Source organism: Acomys russatus, chromosome 4, assembly GCF_903995435.1.
Source record: "Acomys russatus chromosome 4, mAcoRus1.1, whole genome shotgun sequence".
Taxonomy (NCBI): Eukaryota; Metazoa; Chordata; class Mammalia; order Rodentia; family Muridae; genus Acomys; species Acomys russatus.
Window position 1 is genome coordinate 30,481,515 of NC_067140.1, and position 19,791 is coordinate 30,501,305.

Below are 19,791 nucleotides of genomic sequence, written 5' to 3' on the forward strand. Positions count from 1 at the left end.
AGTTGAGAGCCAAGCATTTCCTGGGGATCAATAACCATCTAGAAGGGCTTGGTAATACAAGACCTCGCCAGACACTGGTCCTCAGGATGCACCTTGTTGCTGCTGTCATTTTTATGGGAAGGGAAGATATGTTGACTAATTTTCCGTTTTTAGCACACAGTGAAGCTGGGGTTGGTCGAGGCAGCATGTTCTCAGCAATATCATGGTCAGGCACTTCCCAGCCTGTTTGCTTATGGCCTGTCACCAGAGTTGATCCTTTTTGATCTCCACTCTTTAGGCAAAGACTGACCTTGATGGATGGACTGTCACTGTGTTTTATATTCATTCTGACGTTCTTGGAATTTTATATTTAAACTATTAGGCCAGAGCAGTTCTCAAAATGAGGTCACTGGCACTTTTCAGGGGTGGATAAACCAAAATTGTTTCCCTAGTAGTCCTAACACATCAGGCATCATTTCCACACTTGTTCTCAAGACTAGACAAGGGATTTTCCAGACACAACTTCTCATGTGATGTCAAGGCTATTTGATGTTTACTTGTGTTCTTGGGTTGTTTTGTTCTCAGTGTATTGTTGGTAAAACTTTCTATGATTCTGTAATTACTCAGAGTTCCTCAGTGATCTGAGTACATAGAAATCCTATGACTCACAAACACTGGACACTTCACGTGGTGTATGTAAACATGAAATTTGAAAGATGGGGCTGGAGAGAGATACACACATGGGCACATGCACACAAAGAGGAGTTTCCTGCGTGCCTGTATGACTGGAAAATGCATTCCCTCAATGGTGTGGCAGTGGCAGAGGGACTGGGCATTGCTGTCTTGCCACTTACTATGCAGTTCTGTGGTAGGCTTTCTAACCCCGGACATCTTAAAGCAGTGTGCTGGCACGACTGTTGCGGGTCCTCCAGTTTCCCTTCCTGGTCGCCCCAATCCTTGTGTGGTCCTATCCAGAGAACAGGTTGCACATCAACTTGATGAAATGCATCTCCTTTACAACTCTTGATTTTAACTGGGCATGGTGGTGCACACCTTTAATCCCAGCACTCACTTGGGAGGCAGAGGCAGGTGGATCGCTGTGAGTTCGAGGCCAGACTAGTCTACAAAGTGAGTCTAGGACAGCCAAGGCTACACAGAAAAACCTTGTCTCCAAAAAAACCAAAAAAAAAAAAAAAAGAAGAAGAAGAAGAACTTTTGATTTTCTTTTCTCTGTGTTCTTCCCCCAGATTGTAAATAGATCTACTTTGTTGTCTTTTGGTGGCACCTCCTGTTCTGAGGCGCCAGCAGGCTTCCTGAGCTTGGGAGCCATCACAAAGGATGGTGGGGTGGGCTGAGGCTGCTTTCTCCACCTAATGAAGTATTTTTATGGGAAGAATAAAGCCTCCCATTGGGTGGCCTGTTGAGTAGTAAATGCCAAATGTTGGCTCTGCCCAACATTGTCAGCTGTGGCTGTGGCTTCTCGAGTTCCACGTTAGAAGCATCCATCAATTCTCTTTGCTCCTGACTTGGGTTTTTCCTGTTTGAACATTCACTTTGGGAATGTTCCCCCCAAGTAGGCAAGAAGTTCAACAAATCATTATTTCTTGCCTGTGTTTCCTAATTCTCTTTAAACTGCCCCCAAAATGATAGATAATAATCCCTGCTCCTGGCAGTGTTTTATCTGTGGGTTGGACTCTTGGTATTGGAAGTGAGTGCCAAACTCTTACCTAAGCCATTGATTTTGGCCCAGGCAACTAAAGATCTTTGCTGTAAACTCTAATTTATAAGGTTAAAATGCTCACTTTAGCCGGCCATGGTGGTGCACGCCTTTAATCCCAGCACTCATGAGAAAGAGGCAGGCAGATCTCTGTGAGCTTGGCCATCCTGGTCTACAAAGAGAGTCCAGGACAGCCAGGGCTACAAAGAGAGATCCTGTCTCGAAACCACCACCACCACCCCCCACCCCCCGCAAAAAAAACTGACTCTAATCCTGATGACCTAAAGAAATCCTTAATGTTTAAATTTCATGTTAAATTGCCACCCCCAGCAACTGAGCTTTGTGCCATTGGAAACCCCTGCTATCCTTAGTACTGAGGTTGCCATGAGCTCACTGTAGGAAACACTTAGATTCGATCACAGTATACAAGGTACATTGAATTTTCACCCTTTTTATCATTTTTTCTTACCTTTCCTCTCCATCTCATAGGGTGATATCCATGAGGATTTTTGCAGTGTTTGCAGAAAGAGTGGCCAGTTGCTGATGTGCGACACATGTTCCCGTGTGTATCATCTGGACTGCTTAGACCCGCCTCTGAAAACAATTCCCAAGGGCATGTGGATCTGCCCCAGATGTCAGGACCAGGTACTGGGCGTGGGTCACATGGATGAGGGACCAGTGAAAAGAAAGATTATGCCATGGAAATGCCGTCCCTCCCTCCTGGGGGACATGCTTCTCTTCCATCTCTTGGTTATTGTTCTGCAGGCCCCATGCTCCTGGGTCGTGGCACGCAGCATGCCGACACACACAGGCATAGCCTTCGTGCCTTCGCCGCCTCCCTAGTGTATGAATTGCTTTCTTCTATAGGAAATGACTTGTCTTCAGACCCTCAGCACCCCGTGGTGGCACAAGCCTATAATCCCAGCACTTAAAGGGCTGAGCCAAGAGCTTAACAAATTCAAGGCCAGCCTGAGCTACATAGAGAAATGACCACAAAAACAAAACAAAACAAAACAAAACAAAACAAAAGATAAGTTAAAATCCTTAAAAGCTCAGTCTAGGATTGGTCTGGTTATGCACGCCTTTAGTCCCAGCTGAGACTGGTGGATCTGAGTTTGAGGCCAGCCTGGTCTACATAGTGAGTTCCAGTCAAGCCAGGACCACAAAGTGGGATGTTGTATCAAAAACAAGCAAGCAAACAAATCTAAACTAAAATAAATAAGTAAAATCTGATTGAGATAATTTTTTAAATCTTACCTTTTTTTGTTCTTTTTGCAACACTGAGACTCAAACTAGGTCTGTGCATACTGCTTAAAGCATTTAGGGCCTTGTAAATGCTACGTAAGTGCTAGCATTGAGCTACGTCTTAGGTCAGTGGTGTGTTGAAACAAGATCTCTCCCTGTAGCTGAGGCTGGCATTGAACTTGGAATTCCAGCCTTGGCTTCCTGGGCCTACAGGTCCGTGCACACCTGCCTCAGTCCTTCCCCATGGACTCCAGTGTAGTTAGAGTGCCCTTCCCTGCTCTTCTCTGAGTCACATACACAGGGGCTCAATTATACTTCAGTATTTACAACTACTTTTAATGTCCTTAATGGTATTTCTGAGGGACATAACAAAACAAAATTTGAGACAGGCAGCCTGTGTCAAATCAAAGGCAAAATTGCCTGAGGTGACTGCCACCATGCTGCTGTCTGGCCTTGCGCCCTGGTTCTAGCTGAAGAGAGTGGTCGTGGTAGTACGGCTTTTATTTGCTTGGTTGAATAAATGTTTTTGTTTTTGTCCTTGCTTTGAGACAGGGTTTCTCTGTGTAGTCCTGGTCTCACCTGGAACTTTCTATGCAGAGCAGGCTGGCCTCAAACTCACAGAGATCCACCTGCCTCTGCCTCCTGAGTGCTGGGATTAAAAGTGTGCGCCACCACGCCCGGCTCATGTGCTCCTTTTTATTTTTCTGTATTCGTTTTATGTTTATCAGTGTTGTATCAGCTTGTATATCTGTGCACCTTGTAACAGTCTTGGTTTCCTGTGTCCTCAGAGGTCAAAAGACAGTGTTGGATGTCCTGGGGTTGCAGCTATAGACAGTTGTGAGCTGCCATGTGGGTGTGGGAGTTGATCCTGGTGTGTCTGGAAGAATAGCTAGTGCTCTTAACCACTGAGCCATCTATCTCCCCAGCCTACACACGGCTTCTGTGAAGAGACAGGGAGCTCTCAAGTCTCCACCTCTTTTTAAAGTCCAGGATTTTGAGCGATGCTTCCACAAGCCTCCCTAGATCTTGTCTACAGCCTCAGACACTGGTCTTTGGTGTTGACTTGGATCTCAAGGTAAAATTATAAATTCTTTTCAGATGCTGAAGAAGGAAGAAGCAATTCCATGGCCTGGAACTTTAGCCATTGTTCATTCCTATATTGCCTACAAAGCAGGTATGGCTGCCTTTTCAGAAAAAATGTCGCTGGGGGGCGATGTTGGTCTTTTTTCCAAAGGGACATAAAAAGGTTTTATTGACCAAAGTAGACAGTTGGTGAGCCACTTTTTGAGAAGGAAACTGTGAAGTGCGGTGGCCCATGTAAAGCCTGGCCTGGGCCACCAAGACCAGCACACGCAGAAGGAAAAGTCCAGGTGGCCAGCTTCCGTGTCCTGGCTGTGTGCCATCGGGCACTTTCAGGGTGGGTGTCTTTGGTGAGCATTCTAAGCCAGGTAGACTTTTGAAAAAAATAACTATTTAAAATTTACTTTTTCCCCAGCAAAAGAAGAGGAGAAACAGAAACTACTTAAGTGGAGTTCAGACTTAAAGCAGGAGCGGGAACAACTAGAGCAGAAGGTGAAAGAGCTCAGCAGTTCTATAAGTGTAAGCTGCTCTCCTTTCTCAGCACTACACACATGCCTGTCAAGGACAGCTGGTTCCAGGCCTGCCATGCAGGAGTGTGGTCAGCCATGGGGAGGCTGCCTTCTGAGTCAGTGTGTGGAACTCAGGTGTCATGGCCATGTGGCCAGCTCTGAGTGTCCTTGTGGCTGCTGTCTGAGGGGGTTTTCAGTCTCCAGGGAAGAGGGAAACAGTAGCAGCTCCACCACTGGGAGGGCACAGAGCCTCCTCTGACCCTGCGTGCCCAGGCCCCTTGAATGACTCCTTTAGACACCTGGGAGGCTAAGGCAAAGACTACCCACTGGTGACCAACCAAGAGGGCCTGGATCACTGACTGGAGTCTTGGCCTTGGGCTAGCTCAGGTCTCCTAAATATTACTGGCCCATCTAGGCCCTACCTCTAAATTATGAGTGAGATAATGATCCTCCTAGACCCTCAGGTCAATCCCTCACTACCTCTGTTTGTTTTTTGAGACAAGGTTTCTTTGTCCTGAAACTTTATAGACCAGGCTGGCCTTGAATTTACAGAGATCCACCTACCTCTGCCTCCCAAGTGCTAGGATTAAAGACATATGCCACCATGCCCAGTCACCACCACCTTTGTTTGTTTTGTTCTGTTTGTTTGTTTTTCGAGACACATTTTCTCTGTGTAACAGCCCTAGCTGCCCTGGGTTCCCTTTGTAGACCAGGCTGGCCTTGAACTCACAGCCCTGCTTCATGGTGACTTTCATGTCATAGCATCTTAAGTGCTAGTGCCCAATGGAGTTGGCTTTCATCGTACCCATCAGCCCCCATCTCTTGCCTTTTTTGACTTCTTCCTTTGGTAGTATCAGCCCACAACAGGTGGAACAGCACAGGTTGTAGGGGTTGTAGCCAGTGCACAAGGGCCTGCTTTGTGGGCGCAGGAGGCTGAGCACCCACCTTGTCCTTCACTGCAGAAATGTATGGAAATGAAGAACACCATTCTGGCACGGCAGAAGGAGATGCGCAGCTCGCTGGACAAGGTGAAACAGCTCATCCGCCTCATCCACGGCCTTGACCTCTCCAAACCTGTAGACTCTGAGGCCACTGTGGGGGCCCTCTCCAACGGCCCGGACTGCACCCCCCCTACCAACGCCGCCTCCACACCCGCCCCTTCCCCCTCCTCGCAGAGCTGCACAGTGAACTGTAACCAGGGCGAAGAGACTAAATAACAGCCCTCGAGGGGACACCACAGTCCCGGTGGTAAGGAGACTCTAGAAAAGCAAAGCCGGATTTCTTCTGGAAAGTACAGAATTCTTTTGGTTCTTTGGTTCCAGAGAGAGAGAAGAAGCTTGTGCCAGGCGGCACCTGAGTTTGCCAATTGATTCTTCTTATTCTGTGTGTACATGCAAAGATTGGACCATGTTACATGAAATAGTGCCAGCTGGAGGTTCTTTGCCAGCACCATGCCAAGTGAAATAATATATTTACTCTCTCTATTATACACCAGTGTGTGCCTGCAGCAGCCTCCACAGCCACGGTGGGTTCGTTTTTGTTCTGTTGGGTGGGGAGCAGGGATGGGCGGAGGGAGGAGAGCAGGTTTCAGATCCTTACTGGGAGCCGTTTGTTTAGGTAGAAAAGACAAGTCCAAAGAGTGTGTGGGCTTTCCTGTTCCTAAACTTTCACTACCATAAAACCAAAAAAAGAAAAGAAAAAAGAAAAAAAAAAGAAAAGAAAAAAAAGGAAATAGAGATTTAACTAACCCAGTGCCCAGAAGAGGGATGGGGTAGGGCTGGGAGGGAGCAAGGGTGGGAAAGTATATGACATAAGCAGTATTTAACGTTTCTGGAGGGGGCCTAGTGCAAGGAGAGCCAGGTCCCCTCCCCAGCAGCTCCCTCCCACAGCCTCCAGCAGCCCCTCCCCTCTGCTTGCTGTAGTGCACAGCCCCAGGTGGTCCCAGGCCTTGCAGAAGCGAGGTGGGAGGGTGCTCGTGGTCTAGGAGGGAGAAAGGTAGATCAGAGGTTTTACTTGAAAACAAGCTCCATCCCTTTTCTATATTTATAAGAAGAGAAGGTTCTGAGCAGAGCAGCGTGACCCAAGTGTGTGGCACAACCCAGGTGTGTGTGAATGGAGACGACCCTTTTCTCTTCTTCAAGTTTATTTTTGTTTCCGTTCTTGTTTTGTTTAAACAAAGTTTTGTTTCATCGTTTATTTTATTTTATTTTATTTTATTTCGTAACAAGAACTAAAATAAGGAATAGAAAAGCTGTTTTTTCAGGCTGACGGTCCTGTTAAGGGTAGCGAGACCTTGCATGGTAGAATAGGCGTCATAGTGTCAGTGAGGTCAGTGAGTCTTCGTGCGTCCTGTGTCATCGTTTGGGCACTGTTTTGGTTTTTTTGGGGGGTTTTTTCTTTTTGGGTTTATTTTTGTTTTGCTTTTTGGTTTTTGTTTTTTAATGCAAGGGCAAAAAAATTCTTTGTACCTGGGGAAAACAACAGCAACTTTTTTTTAATTAAAAAGGAAAATAAAAGATATTGAGGTCTTCCTAGTGTTACTTAAATTAAGATCAAGGTAAGAAACATTGTAAAAAAAATTACAAAAGTGCTATTTGTTTCCTAAAAACAGTGGTTTCTATTAAAAAGGTGTCAGAACTGGAGAAAATGCTGTGTAGTTACAATTTTTTAGCACAGAACCTGCTGACCATGATGACATTTTGCTGTGTTGTGTCTCTAGACTGGTGGGCCAGTCTCCAGAATGGCCAAGTCCTTCCACCTCCTCCCTCCTCAGACTGTGCTATCTCCTTGGTACAGGGGTCTCATCTCCTGTGTTTGAAGCCAAAATGGAGTGTGCGTGGTGTCAGGGCCTCCCCGCCATCTCAGACCTTGCTAGAGCGCTGGCTGGAGCCCACCCCACCTTCTCAGACCTTGCTAGAGCACAGGCTGGCACTCACCCTGCCATCTCAGACCTTGCTAAAGTGCAGGCTGGTGCCCACCCCACCATCTCAGACCTTGCTAAAGTGCAGGCTGGTGCCCACCCAGACCTTCCCTTGGTGCTGCTTTCAGTCTTTGAGCCACCAGCATTACTATGCCGTGGGGGCCGCTGGGGGACTGACCAGTGAGGCTCCTCACTGCCTGTACACTTGGCCTCCAGGAAGGTGTGGGGTGCAGGCTGGCTGCATCAGGAGGGAGGTGCCTCGAGGGTCCATATGTCTTTGAGAGCCCGTGTGGCTTTCAAGTCCATCTTCATGAAAAGAGGTCTGAGGCTCCAGCTGTCCTCTGCCTGCTCGCACCAGGGTCAGAAATCACTCCCATTCCACTCACCCACATGCTTCCTGGGCGCCCCTGGGCTAGAATCATTATGCTTGCCTTGTCTGGCTTATTTTCTTGGAAAATTGGGGTTCTGAAAGGCTCTCTATTCATCTGCCCCCATAATGCCATGGGGAGAGTGATTCTGAGTTGTACGCTTCCACTAGAAGCCTTTGTACGTGTCCTTTGAGTGAAGGAATAGAGGCCTAGGCTCTGTCCCCAGGTCTGAAAGCAGCATCTCCTGGAGCTCACCAGGCCCCGAGTCTAGGAGTAGCAGGAAAGGCCCCTTTGCTTCTTCCTTGCTCAGCCAGGTCCAGAGAGAGAGGGCCGGATCCTGACAGTAAGCACACCAGCGGCCCACGCATCTCCCCAGCGTTTGAGAAGAAGGGGGGTAGTTTGGCCACACAGGCCTCAGCATCAGGCCTCTGGCTTTGGGTTGATGGAGGGGAGCTGAGAAGAGCCCTCTTTTCTTATTCAGAAACTAAGGTGCTAAGTGTAGTTAGTGAGCTGTGGAGATGCCTGGACTAGTTGGAGGAATCTTTGGCAGAGGATCAGAGACCAGCAGCAGATCCCAGCTCCCCCAACCTCCCAACCCCCTGGTGGACTTGTCTGGGCCCATAGGCTGGTGTTTGGCATACAGTTCCTACCTGTGATGGAAAGAGGTTGAGAAGCCATCATCAATCATTATAGCCTTTGCCCCAGAAGAGCTGCTGGTGGCACTGCAGAGTTGAATAGCATAGACTCTTCTGATGTTTGTAAGTTAACTGTTTCCCAGTCGACTGGAGCGAAGTGGAAAATGTAGCCCGGCTCCAAGCCTCCACTGTGGGCCCCGCCACCTCCATCTGTACTCGCCCTTCAATCTGAGAACAGACCTCCTTCCTGTCCCGTTAGACCTGTGAGTGTCTGTGGCCACCTGGGACACACACTCACACGCTGCCTGATCTGAGCTGCCTCCGTGGCTCTTCCTGCCCCTACCTGCTCTTACAGCTGTGACACATCTAAGACCCGCTGGCTTGGCCCTCACTTTGGAGGGCCTTGGACTGGGAGTCCCCTTGTCCTCCCTGACTTGGCTGGCAGGCGCAGGCCCTACAAGTAGTGAGATCTACACCATCGCCCCGCCTTTCTCACCTGAAGGCTCCTGTTTCTTCTCGCCTGCCTCTGCGGAGCTTGCCCAGTTCTCATTCTTCCTTCCTTATCCGGTTCTGGGAGGTAACCCTGCTGATGGCCCCTTCAAGGAAGACTCAGCTAGGGCTAGTCACTGGATGGCTTTACCTGTGTGGGACCTGCCTCTACAGCCAGTGACAACCACCAGGCAGCCTCCTGCTGCCTGCCCCCCATCTTAATGGTTGGTATCTTCTTAGGACCCCCTCTCCTGCTGCTGCTGCTGCTGCTGCTGCTGCTGCTGCTGCTGCTGCTGCTGCTGCTGCTTGTCTCATGCCCATCAGACAGTGTTCAGGGTACACATGTACCCAGCACTGTCTCAGGGTGTCTGTGTTTCCAGCTGTCTGTCTGCAGGTACAGCTGCCTCTCCACCACCTCTCTGATGCTTCTTCTTGAGGCTGTTGAAGCCTTCTTGACTCTCACCACCAGCCCCACCCCACCCCCCACCCCCAGTTCACACCCTTTAAATGGTCTCTTCCCCCTCTAGGCCCTTCTTTGGTGTGGACCTTACCTAACTAAAGGGCTGAACTCTCGAGGACATTCCTCCCAGGGGCAGGAGTGGTACAGACCAGTGGCCCTTTTCTGGACACTGGGCTCTACAGACCCCATGGCTTCTGTTGAATGCAGGCTACTTGGCTCTGTGTAAATGACTGTGGACCTTGTCCTACCCCTTATCCGGGCACCTTTGGCAGAAATCAGGAGTATAACGTCTCATCCTGCCTTGAGCCTGTGCTCCTGCTCAGCTCCTCCCCGAGAAGGAGATGGGTGACCCTAGGAAGATGCCGCTGGCCCTCTCCAGGGGATGAAGAGTCCTGAGAGCCAGGGTGGCACTCTTCAGCAGTTCCACATGGCAGCCTTGGCCCCCGCAGCCCTCTCCAGTGCCCATGCTCTTAGCCCAGGGTGAGCTGCAGTCAGACAAACGGGCTGAGCAGACCAGAAGTCAGTGAGCTCCAAGCATAGGGCCAGCCAGACCCAGTCCTGTCCTGTCCATGCCCTTTGTGATTTCAGTCTTGGTAGAATTTGTATTTGGAGTTTTGTGCTTCAAAGTTTCTGTTTTGTTCGTTTGGTTTTTGTTTTGAGGGGGTGGGGGTGGGGTACAGAGCAGCCGATCAATTTGTATTTATTTATTTTAACATTTTACTAAATAAAAGCCAAATAAAGCCTCTCAGCCTCTTGGTGTTGAGTTTGGGGCAGAGGTGGGAAAGTGTGGGCAAGAATCTCCACCTGGTCTATGGTCCTTGAGGGGTCAGACTGTCCTGGGACTCTAGTCCACTGCCCACACATGCTCCCAGACCCGAAAGACCCCTTGATTCCCCAGCCAGAGTACCAAAAGTGGTTTTTACAACCTCGCGCTGGGCGTGGTGGTGCATACCTTTAATCCCACCACTGGGGAGGCACAGGCAGGCAGATTGATGTGAGATCGAGGCCAGCCTGGTCTACAAAGTGAGTCCAGGACAGCCAAGGCTATACAGAGAAACCCTGTCTCAACAAACAAACAAACGAGCAAACTTTTTATCGTTGGGCTAAAGAAATGGCTCAGGGGTTAAGGCCTGGGTTTGGCTCCCAGCACTTACACGGTCGGCTCATAACCACCTATTAACTACAGTTCCAGGGGATTTAAAGCCCTCTTGCCACATACATACACATGCATACATGTTACAGGCAAAACACATATAAGATTTAAAAATTAAACATTTTTTTATTATGAAAGAGAATTGGGAGAACTAGCCCCAAACCAGCTGGGGCAAAGGAGGGCTGGACCCCAACTGTGGAGCAGCAACAGGAGAAGGAGCCAGGAACCCTGACAGATGCTCCACCCTAGCCTCTCTGACAAAAACCTGAAATAATTTAAATAGCAGTAAGGGTGGGCACCCAGCAGAGTTTTCCAGTGTCTATAAGGAATGCATGTGAAAGCCATGGCCAGGGTCAGCCTAGCCCTCTCAGGCCCGGCTCTGGGACTGCTGCAGGGCAGTGAGGTATTTCAGGGCTGCAGACCCATAGCGCCTTGACAAGTCCTGATGGAACTCCTCCTTGAGGGCCTGGAGACAGTCCCGATAGGTGGGGCTAGAGCGGAAGCGGGAGATGTCCAGACTTGGAGCATGGGGCAAGTGGATGGAGAAGGCCTCAGGAAGCACCAGGAGTTCATATTCCTGTAAGAACAGGGACAGAAGGCAGGGCTGAGCTCGGGGGTGGGAGCAAGAGAAAGCTGAAATGCAAGCTTGGGCCATGGCCCACCAGGAAGGGGCAGATCACAGGCAGGACCAGAAGATGCCCTCCTCACCTGAGCATCCAGCTCTATGATGTGGGCCACCTTGTTCCAGCCGAAGCCCACAAAGCGAGGATCATAACGGGGACAGTCACGGGGCACCACCACATAGGGCTCATAGTCAGCTGACCATTGCACACGGTATGGTGCCTGGGCCTCCCGCCAGCGGGAATAGTCTGTGGGTGCATGACCCTGTGGCCACTCATGGTACCTGTGTAACCGGATCAGGTGAGAGCAGGATTGAGCCTAGGAGCTTGTGAGCTCGGGGTGCTGCAGCATGGGAATAGCGAGGCAGAATAGCGAGTCTCTTACCTAAAGGTGTGGAGGGAGCCTGCATCTAGTAAGTTCAGCAACTCTGCCTTGGTGTTAGGGAAACTGAACCGGTAATGCAGGGTCTCGAAGGCAGGCACCACCAAAGCAGCCTTCCTCTGACTACCCAGCTCCAGCTGCTTGAGAGAGGCCCTGGGAAGAGAGGCATGCCCGAAGAAGGAGTTCTTAGCCCAGAGGCCTCTCACTCATGGTGAGCCACAGCCCCACCTTCCAGGTAGCCAACTCTGTTGTCTTGGGTAGCCTTGCCACACAGAGAACTGCTGTTTGAAGTAGGGCATTACCTTCCTGACTCAGTAGCAGCCCAAAGAAAAGGTCTAACATAAGCCCCAAATTGCAGAAGCCACTGAGCCCCGAAAAGAAATGGATGCAGTAACCTAGGGTTCCCAAGATACCCTGACCGTCCACAGCATATACCCCAAATGCTGTCCCCTTCCAGGCCCACCTGAGGTAGTCATAGAGGGAGTAGGCAGGTAAGAAGTCAATGTCACTGAGGAAGACGTAGGGTGTGAGAGCCTGGGCCAAGGCCACATTGCGGAGCTGGTTGACTGGATAGAGGGGACCCTCCCGGTACACTACGTGGTAGGCCACATCCTTCCGTGCAGAGAGCACTGGCGAAGTTTCCACGAAATGCAGGAATTGCTGAGCCTCTGCATCTGTCAGGTACAAGGCCAGGCTCATGGGGCCCGGCCAGTGCCTGCACAGGGCTTCCAGCATCTGCAGCCTGGGGTGAGGTGTGTGGTCAGCCCTGCTTGGCCACTTGTGCACAGAAGCCCAGGCATGGCTAGAAATCCTCCCCAAAGTTAGCTGCTGTAAAGCCTTATCACGTGACTAAGTACATGACAAGCAGACACATTAAGAGCTGCTATTTTTTAGTCCTCACAGCTACTCCCACTTCTGACAGCTGGCCAAACCAGAAGCCTCAACTCCTGAAGCTTATTCATGGTCCCGCAGCACCACAGGGGCAGTTCTAGGCACCAGAGAGACTGCCAAAGTCCAAGCTTTTGTTTTTGTTTTTTCCAAGACAGGGTTTCTCTGTGTTACCCTTGGCTGTCCTGGACTCGCTTTGTAGACTAGGCTGGCCTCGAACTAACAGCGATCCGCCTGCCTCTGCCTCTGCCTCCTGAGTGCTGGGATTAAAGGTGTGCACCACCACACCCAGCCAAGGCCCAAGCTTTTACCACCATATCCAATGTCTCCAACTTGCTGGATTCCCTCCTGGGACCAGCAGCTCACTACCACACCATTGAGCTACCAGATAAAACCATTCTGTCAAATCCCCAGCCTCACCCTATGCTATGCCACCTGGGGCTTCCCTCCACACCCTCACCGGTCCATAGAGAGCTGGGCCACCAAGGTGACATCATGAGGCCGCAGAGGTGGTGGCTGATGGGACAGGAAGGTGATGTGCACACGGTGCACAGTGAGCTGCTGTTGGCGGAACTCAAAACAGGGCTCTTCCTCATCCAGCTGTGCCAGGGCCTGCTGTAACTGAGGGAGAGGGGGGCCAGTTTCCAGGGAAAGGAAAAACAGGATGACATACTCTCCAGCCAAGGCCCACCTGAGGACAGAGGGGCAAGATCTCCCAAAGGCAAGGCAACATGGCCCCCTCTCACCTGCTCAGCCCCCGGAGGAAGCTGGTTGGGGCATCCAAAGAGCTCTCTCCGCAGCAGTTTCCCATCATACCCCAGAAAGGTCAAATGCAGATTCCGGAAGAATTCTGCATGCTTATTCTTCACTTGAAGCTTCTTTGGTGAATTCCAGTGGATCACCTGGACCCAGGAGGTTATCAGCGGGTGGCAAGAACAGAGAGGGAGCAAGAGCCCAGTGTTGTTGCCGCCCCCACCACCCCCAATCCCCACCCCCCCACCCCCGTTCTGCAGTCTCCACTCACTTTGAGGTCAGCTGCTTCCAAGTAGCAGTGCTCAGCCAGTGTGTGGTCTGACAGCTGCACGTTCCAGACGCAGGGCAGGGGAAGCACCAGCTCAGGGTGCTCCTTGATGACAGCATTGAAGATGTCCTAGGCAGTGACAGACATCACATCTCAGTCCCCAGCCTGCCCCACCCCACCCCCACCTCCCAATTCTGTTCTCACAAAGGTTCCTCCAGACCTGGTCAGCCAGGGAAGTGGCCTTCAGAGTAAGCAGCTCTCGTTTGGCAATCAGCTTCCACATTGGCTCCCACCCAATTTGCCGGAGCCTGTCCAGACGCAGCAGGATCACACCTGCCAACAGGAGAGAGGCAGGCTGCTGTGCCCACTAGGGACATCCAGATCGCCTGTCTTTTGAAATGTTTGTTTTGTAGTACAGGGGTTGGGGAAGCCCAAACTGTCTTACAGTCAAGATAATCTCTCTACCACTGACCTACACCTCCAGCCCCCTTCTCCCTTTAAATTATACTTGGAAGAACTGAGGAGATGGATCAGTGGGTAAGAACACTTGTTGCTCTTGCAGAGGACCCAGGTTCGATTCTCAGAACCCATATGGCAATTCACAGCCCTTGTAACTCCAGTTTGAGAGAATTCAACACCCTTTGTGGCCTCCATTGGTACCAGGCATGCATGCGGTACACAGACAGACAGACAAAACTTAAATACAGAAAACAAATCTTTGTGTGTGTGTGTGTGTGTGTGTGTGTGTGTGTGTGTGTGTGTGTGTGTGTTTGGAGATAGGGTTTTTCTGTATAGCCTTGGCTATCCTGGACTTGCTTTGTAGACCAGGCTAGCCTCGACTCACATAGATCTGCCTGCCTCTGCCTCCCTGAGTGCTGGGCACCATAAAACAAATCTTTAAAAAAAAATTATTATTTTGAAATAGAGTCTAAGTTTCTCAGGATGGCCTCACACACATTCACAATCTTCCAGCCTCAGCCTCCCAAGAAGCTGGGATTTCCAGCAGCAATAAGCAATTCCACACCAGACTACAAGGTCTTAATTGTACACTCTGGATGGCACATGATTATATGACATAAAGTCACCACCTGGAGTAGGGTATGTGGGTTGTAGTGCTTGTCTATTGTGCATATGAACCCCAGTGTGGCATAAACCAGGGAGAAAACACCTGTAATCCCGGCACTGGGGAGAGAGATGCAGGAGGACCACAAGTTCGAGGCCATCCTCAGGTACATAGTGAGTTCAAAGCTAGACTGACTACATGAGTCCTTGTCAAGCCAACCAACCTACTGTGTAGTATCTTTCCTATGCTTTTTCCAGTTTCAGCTCCACAAATACTTGTCGTTGTATTACAGTTGCCAACCTGTCAGTAGGCACTCAGTCCACTGACATGCCTGTTGTTCCCCGGCCAAACCACAGCCTGGATAAGAGTAGACTATTCCATCCGGTGTGTGTAAATACACCCTCTGGTGTATGCGCAACTAATGGCAAATCCCTCAGAACATGTCCAAATTGTTAACATAGGCCCATAATTTCGGATGTTTCAGACATAATCACCCATAATTCCCTTGGGTAGAAGGGAGGAGCTGAGTACTGCACAGCTCACAGAGCGCTCTCCAGCTGTCCTCTCACATTTGGTAAGGGCAGGCCTAGCTTAATTCATCCCATAATATAGATGAGAAAACAAAGTCTGAAAGTAGACAGTGAGTTGGCCACAGCCATTTGGTTCAAACACGACAGGTGGGAGAGTTGTCTTCATCCAGTGTCCCCTCCACAGCACTGGCAGAGTTCTTCTTGGGGGCTTCCTAGCATTCTGGGCCCTCCCCACAACCGAGGCCCAGCAGCCCACCCCATCCTGCCTCCCTCGTCACTGTCCCCACCTGTGTTAAATCCCCTGCCCAAGGCAGGCCAGGGTCTGTGGTTCTTCCAGAGGTTGCCCAGGTACCAGTTGCTCTGGTTGTCCACGAGACCGACCACCTGCTTGTCTGGGAGGGGAAGGTGGGAGGGAGCTGCCTGGGGATTCGGGCTCAGGGATAGTCCACAGCAGGGGCCTGGGTAAGCTGGGGAGGGGGGCAAGCTAGGGCAGGGTTGCATGGCCTCACCAGAAAAGCGAGCAAAGAGTGTCCAGAGCTCCAAAATGTCAGAGAAGAAGGTGATGTCGGTGTCCAGGACAATGACTCTGTCCAGGCTGAGAGGCAGGGCACTGGGAAGTACCAGCTTCATTAGCCCATATAGGCCTGAGTAGTGCTTGTTGGGGATCCAGGAGATCAGGGGCTATTGGGGGGGGGGGGGGGAGAGGGGCAACATACCAAGTGGTACAGTTGAAAGCAACCATTCCCCCTAAAGGGTGAAAGATTTGAATTCCAGAAGGTTTGGTTGGACAGGATCTCTCCTCTCCCACCACCCTCTCTCACCAGAGGAGGGTCTAGGTGGGCAGGAGTGCAGATGGGGGGGGGGGGGGGGGCGGGGGAAAGACTCCTGCCTTGAGCTCCTCAGCATCATAGAAGCTGACCACCACAGCTGGCACCATCCACGTTCGGAAGAGTGTCTCCAGGATGTTTCTGGCTACAATATCAGTTACCAGGTGGAGGTGTAGCGGATTTTTCCTTTAGGGTGGAGAAAGTTATTCTGACACTGGGCTGTGCAAGAACAGTACAGGGTGCTCCCCACAGGAGGAGGCCCTGTCACCTACAAAGAGATATTCTAATACCCTACCCCCACCCCCTTCATAAGAAGGAGACTTCAGGTTCCTCAGCACAGATGAGGAAACGGAAACTCAGAGCAGCTGTGCGGAGCGCTCTGTTACGGGTGCCTTCCTGACCTTCATCCAGGAGGCCTGTCTGTACCTGTAGAACAGCACGGACTTCACCAGGGTGACGATCTCTCTGCTGGAGTTGTATCCCGCACACACGATTGCCACATGCAACAGCTGGGGATGGGACACCAAGCACAGCAGCTGTCCTCAACTTCTACTAGCTGGCCTAGCCAGCCTGGCCTAAAACAGTGTAGCTCCCACCTGGCGTCAGAGCTGGGAAAAGAGGTGCCTAGAAGCAACACCTGAATTTCACAAGTAGGGGAAAGTGAGAACAGGAGTGGAGGGGGTGTGCACTCTAAGCACCGGTCCTCAGGTGTTCCAGCTGGGTGGCCAAATGTCAGGCGCTGTGATTCCCACAGATGCCCAGATGGTTGGACTTGGGGCCAGGAACCCTGGGGGTGGCAGCCTCCAGGAGCCACACGCACCTACCTCGCACTTGGGTGGCAGTGGAGGCTGCGGGCTGGAGGCGGAGCGGTTGCGGCTACCATACTGTTCTCCATCGAGGGTAGCAGCTGCGCGTAGTCCGTCTGAAAGGACACGTGGCGTGAGCAGGCAGCACAGCAGTTACACGGGGTCCCCACCCTGCCAGCCCAGCCCGCGGAGCTCACACTCGGGGTCCCGGCCGAACAGGAAGAAGCCAACCACCAACAGCAGCAGCAGTAGCGCGGCAGCCCCTATTGCTCGGGGACGCCCTCGGGGCAGCATGGTTGTTTGAGGGACTCAGGGCGGGGAGCGACCCCAGGCTGCGGGCTCCATCACCAGCCCTGTGGACCAACGACCAGAAGAGGGTCAACGCTGGGCTCGACGGCTGTTTGCCATGCCCGTACACAGCGGCTGGCCTCACCTGCTCCAGAGGTTCCAGGAAGGCCTCCTGCGACCGCCCAGTAGCAGGACCCAGGCAAAGCTGCGAACTAGCCCCGCCTCCAACCTGGACTCAGGTTTCACCTTTGCTTGGCTGAACTGGAAGGGGCGGGGAGACCCTCGGCAGGGCCCCGCCTCCGCACTACACTGGACAGCCCTACAACCCGCCGGGAACCCACAACTCCCCCCCTCCTCCCCTTTTAGGGTGCCTTTGCACCAAAGCACAGACAGGGAGGCCTGAAGGCCGCGAAGACGGATACCTAGGATGGCCCCGTGCCCGCTACTTTCATCCTCCTGGCTCTGAGACTCCATTCCTCCAGCTAGGGGAGGGACCTGTGACCTGGAGCTCACAATCAAAGAATTGCCCGGGATGATGCGGGAGCATGGGAGGGCTGGGAACGGGATTGATCGGCCCCGGGGGTTAGGGACATCTGCTCAATTCGAAGACAGGAAGCTGGGCCTGCTGGAAACACCTGTGCCCTGCGAGTCCTCCCTATCCCTCAGTCCAGGTGGCCCAGAAGAGGACTGGAAGATGCGGGCATTGCGCCCTTTTGAAGGCCGCCTCCCCTTCTACACAGAGCTGGCAGAAGGCCTCATTGCTGCCGGGGCAGGGCCATAGATACCCGCCCTTGTCTGAAGTGCTGTAATTGTGTCCCGCTCCAAGGCCTGGATCTCTTCCTCCCTTTTCTCTCCACCCCTCAGCCTGCCTCAGGCACGCCTCTGGTCCTGAAGGGGTGCAGGGAGCTCTGAGCTGTGAAGGAGACCCGCTATGGTTGGTTGAGCACAGACTTAGTGCCAGGCCCTGAGCTAAGTGCTTGCCAAGGCTTTGCTCAGTTAATCCTCCCGTCACCCCAGGACACAAGTTGAGATTGTCCCTGAAGAGTGAAAGGAACCTCCGCCCTTTGGCCACTGGCTGTGGCAGGCAGCCTTCTACTACCGCAGCACAGACTCCCAGCTGTGCTTATTTCTCAGTCTTCCCTAAGGATCCTCTAACCTGGCCTTGACCTTCCTTCCCCCTGGAAGGTAGCTCTCTTCACTTCTCTTGCTCATCTTCCCCGCCCCTCAAAGGAAGCTGAAGTTGCCTGTTTGTTATATGGGTCCTTCCCCCTTCCCCCACCCATCCACACACATTCCAGGTGTTCAGTCTGGGTGGGAACTGGACTTGCCCTCAAAGGACTCCACTAGGCCTCACAGGTTAGGCCTTTTAGCCTAAGGTCCAGTTGTATAAAATGAAGCAGACCTATAAGCAGCAGCCTGGGGCTGGCTCCTCCCCTGAGTGGTCAGAATGCCTTTCTCTAGGAGATGGGGGGCAGGGGCAAGCAGGGGATCAGCCAGTGGGCCTTTAGAAGTTGCTATGGAAACCGAAGGAGGCCTTCTTTAGGCATTACATTTAGGAATTAAGAGAAAACCCTGGTAGCCAGGGCATTAGTCCCAGTGTTTCATCTTCAGCCTGCAGTGCAGTTAGGGTCCAGGTCGGGGGGTGGGGGGTGAGGGTGGGTGGAAGGGTCCCTCCCCATAGCCCTCAACAGAGAGATGGTTGTAGGAGTCAGAATGAGATAGGGTCACAGGCAGAGCCTAGGCCAAGCTAAGCCTTCCATAAAGAGAAGTGAGCTGGTGAAGACACTGGGTCTACTGATGCCACTGTGTCCACTCATCAGGTGAACTTCAGCACTGTGGGTGGGGTAATGAAAGGAAGGGCACAAGTGCCCAAGTATGAGTCTAGTCCTCTGGAGCTGAGACCCCGCTTGAGCCAGCTCTGCCCCAAGACTTTACTTTGTAACCTTGGACCTGTCCAGCACCCTCCCTGAGCCTGTGGTGTCCTCATCTGTGCCTGTCCAACTGGTCTTTCTTTCCCTGTGACTTGGGACAGACTGACGGTGTGAGGATCCAGCACAACTTACCTAGAGGCCTTTGCAGTCCAGCCTTGCCTGGCCAGGTCCAGGCAGGGATCCAACAGGGAGGGGCCTCCTTGGAGCCTGCCAAGCCTGCACACACCTCTGCTCTTTGTCACAGGAGCTGCCTAATCAGTGCTGCAGATCTAGAGAGAAACCCTAGAGAGTAGCTAGGCCCACACTTCCCTGTCCTGGAGAGAAGGGCCTTCAGCTGGAGTGTGAAGGGAAAGTGATGGACCACTCCATCCTGCAGGCCTCTCCTCCCTCCCCAGAACAAAAGTCCATCTGGTGAAATCTTGCACATATGTACTTGCCTGCATGTACACAGGAGCACACACACACACTGCAGCTGCAGCAGAGGGCTAGAGGAGAGGCCCAAAAGGTAGTAAAATTATTGGGTCCTAAGCCAGTTCTTCAGCCAAGCCAGCCTTACTCATCCTATCATGGTTCCTTCTGGGCTAGAGGACACCGACATAAGCCTTTTGGCCAGGACCTTGCTGGGTTACCTAGGAGAAGCAGTCGGGCCTCCTTGGGCCTCATCTGTGGACAAGAGTTCCCACCAATAAGACCAATCAGAGTTTCTATGGCTGTGACAAAATAAGCAAACCCCTGGCAGAAGCAGGCTTAAGGGGGCATTTATTTTGGTTCACAGTTTAAGGATGCAGTCCATCACGCTGGGGAAGTGGTTTCAGAAGCCCGAGGAAACAGAGAAAGATGACTGCTGGCGCTCAGCTTGCTTTCTCCTTTATTCAGCTCA

General features: G+C 51.8%; 2 protein-coding genes across 26 annotated transcripts in view; one reads left to right on the forward strand and one right to left on the reverse strand.

The window, feature by feature from the left end:
* Phf21a (PHD finger protein 21A) overlaps positions 1-7,270 on the forward strand; it is a 179,456-nt gene extending 172,186 nt beyond the window's left edge. For 17 of the 25 annotated variants that reach the window (XM_051144157.1, XM_051144152.1, XM_051144151.1 and 14 more), the window contains 4 exons: positions 2,186-2,341; positions 4,040-4,115; positions 4,437-4,540; positions 5,493-7,270. In XM_051144157.1, the coding sequence (XP_051000114.1) occupies positions 2,186-2,341; positions 4,040-4,115; positions 4,437-4,540; positions 5,493-5,747 (591 nt within the window). In that variant the 3' untranslated portion in view covers positions 5,748-7,270. The remainder of the gene's footprint in view (positions 1-2,185; positions 2,342-4,039; positions 4,116-4,436; positions 4,541-5,492) is intronic. The other 8 variants (XM_051144175.1, XM_051144167.1, XM_051144174.1 and 5 more) reach the window with 3 other exon arrangements.
* A 3,428-nt stretch (positions 7,271-10,698) lies between these two features.
* Positions 10,699-17,275, reverse strand: Large2 (LARGE xylosyl- and glucuronyltransferase 2). The gene is made up of 15 exons (XM_051144178.1): positions 17,126-17,275; positions 16,890-17,045; positions 16,711-16,808; positions 16,313-16,395; positions 15,949-16,072; positions 15,569-15,740; positions 15,347-15,451; positions 13,687-13,799; positions 13,470-13,595; positions 13,192-13,347; positions 12,906-13,066; positions 12,021-12,299; positions 11,561-11,710; positions 11,264-11,459; positions 10,699-11,132 (listed from the first exon to the last, which is right to left on the reverse strand). Exons 2-15 carry the CDS (start codon positions 16,984-16,986, stop codon positions 10,923-10,925), a joined length of 2,070 nt encoding a protein of 689 aa, XP_051000135.1. The 5' UTR covers positions 16,987-17,045; positions 17,126-17,275; the 3' UTR covers positions 10,699-10,922.
* Between the last annotated feature and the right edge of the window lie 2,516 nt (positions 17,276-19,791).

Excerpts from the sequence above, each read along its gene's own strand:
- Large2 (XM_051144178.1), bottom strand. The coding sequence starts at position 16,986 with ATGCTGCCCCGAGGGCGTCCCCGAGCAATAGGGGCTGCCGCGCTACTG. Across the intron at positions 12,300-12,905 it reads GCCCAGCTCTCTATGGACCG|GCTGCAGATGCTGGAAGCCC; the intron begins GTGAGGGTGTGG and ends ACCTCACCCCAG. Across the intron at positions 11,133-11,263 it reads TCATAGAGCTGGATGCTCAG|GAATATGAACTCCTGGTGCT; the intron begins GTGAGGAGGGCA and ends CTGTTCTTACAG.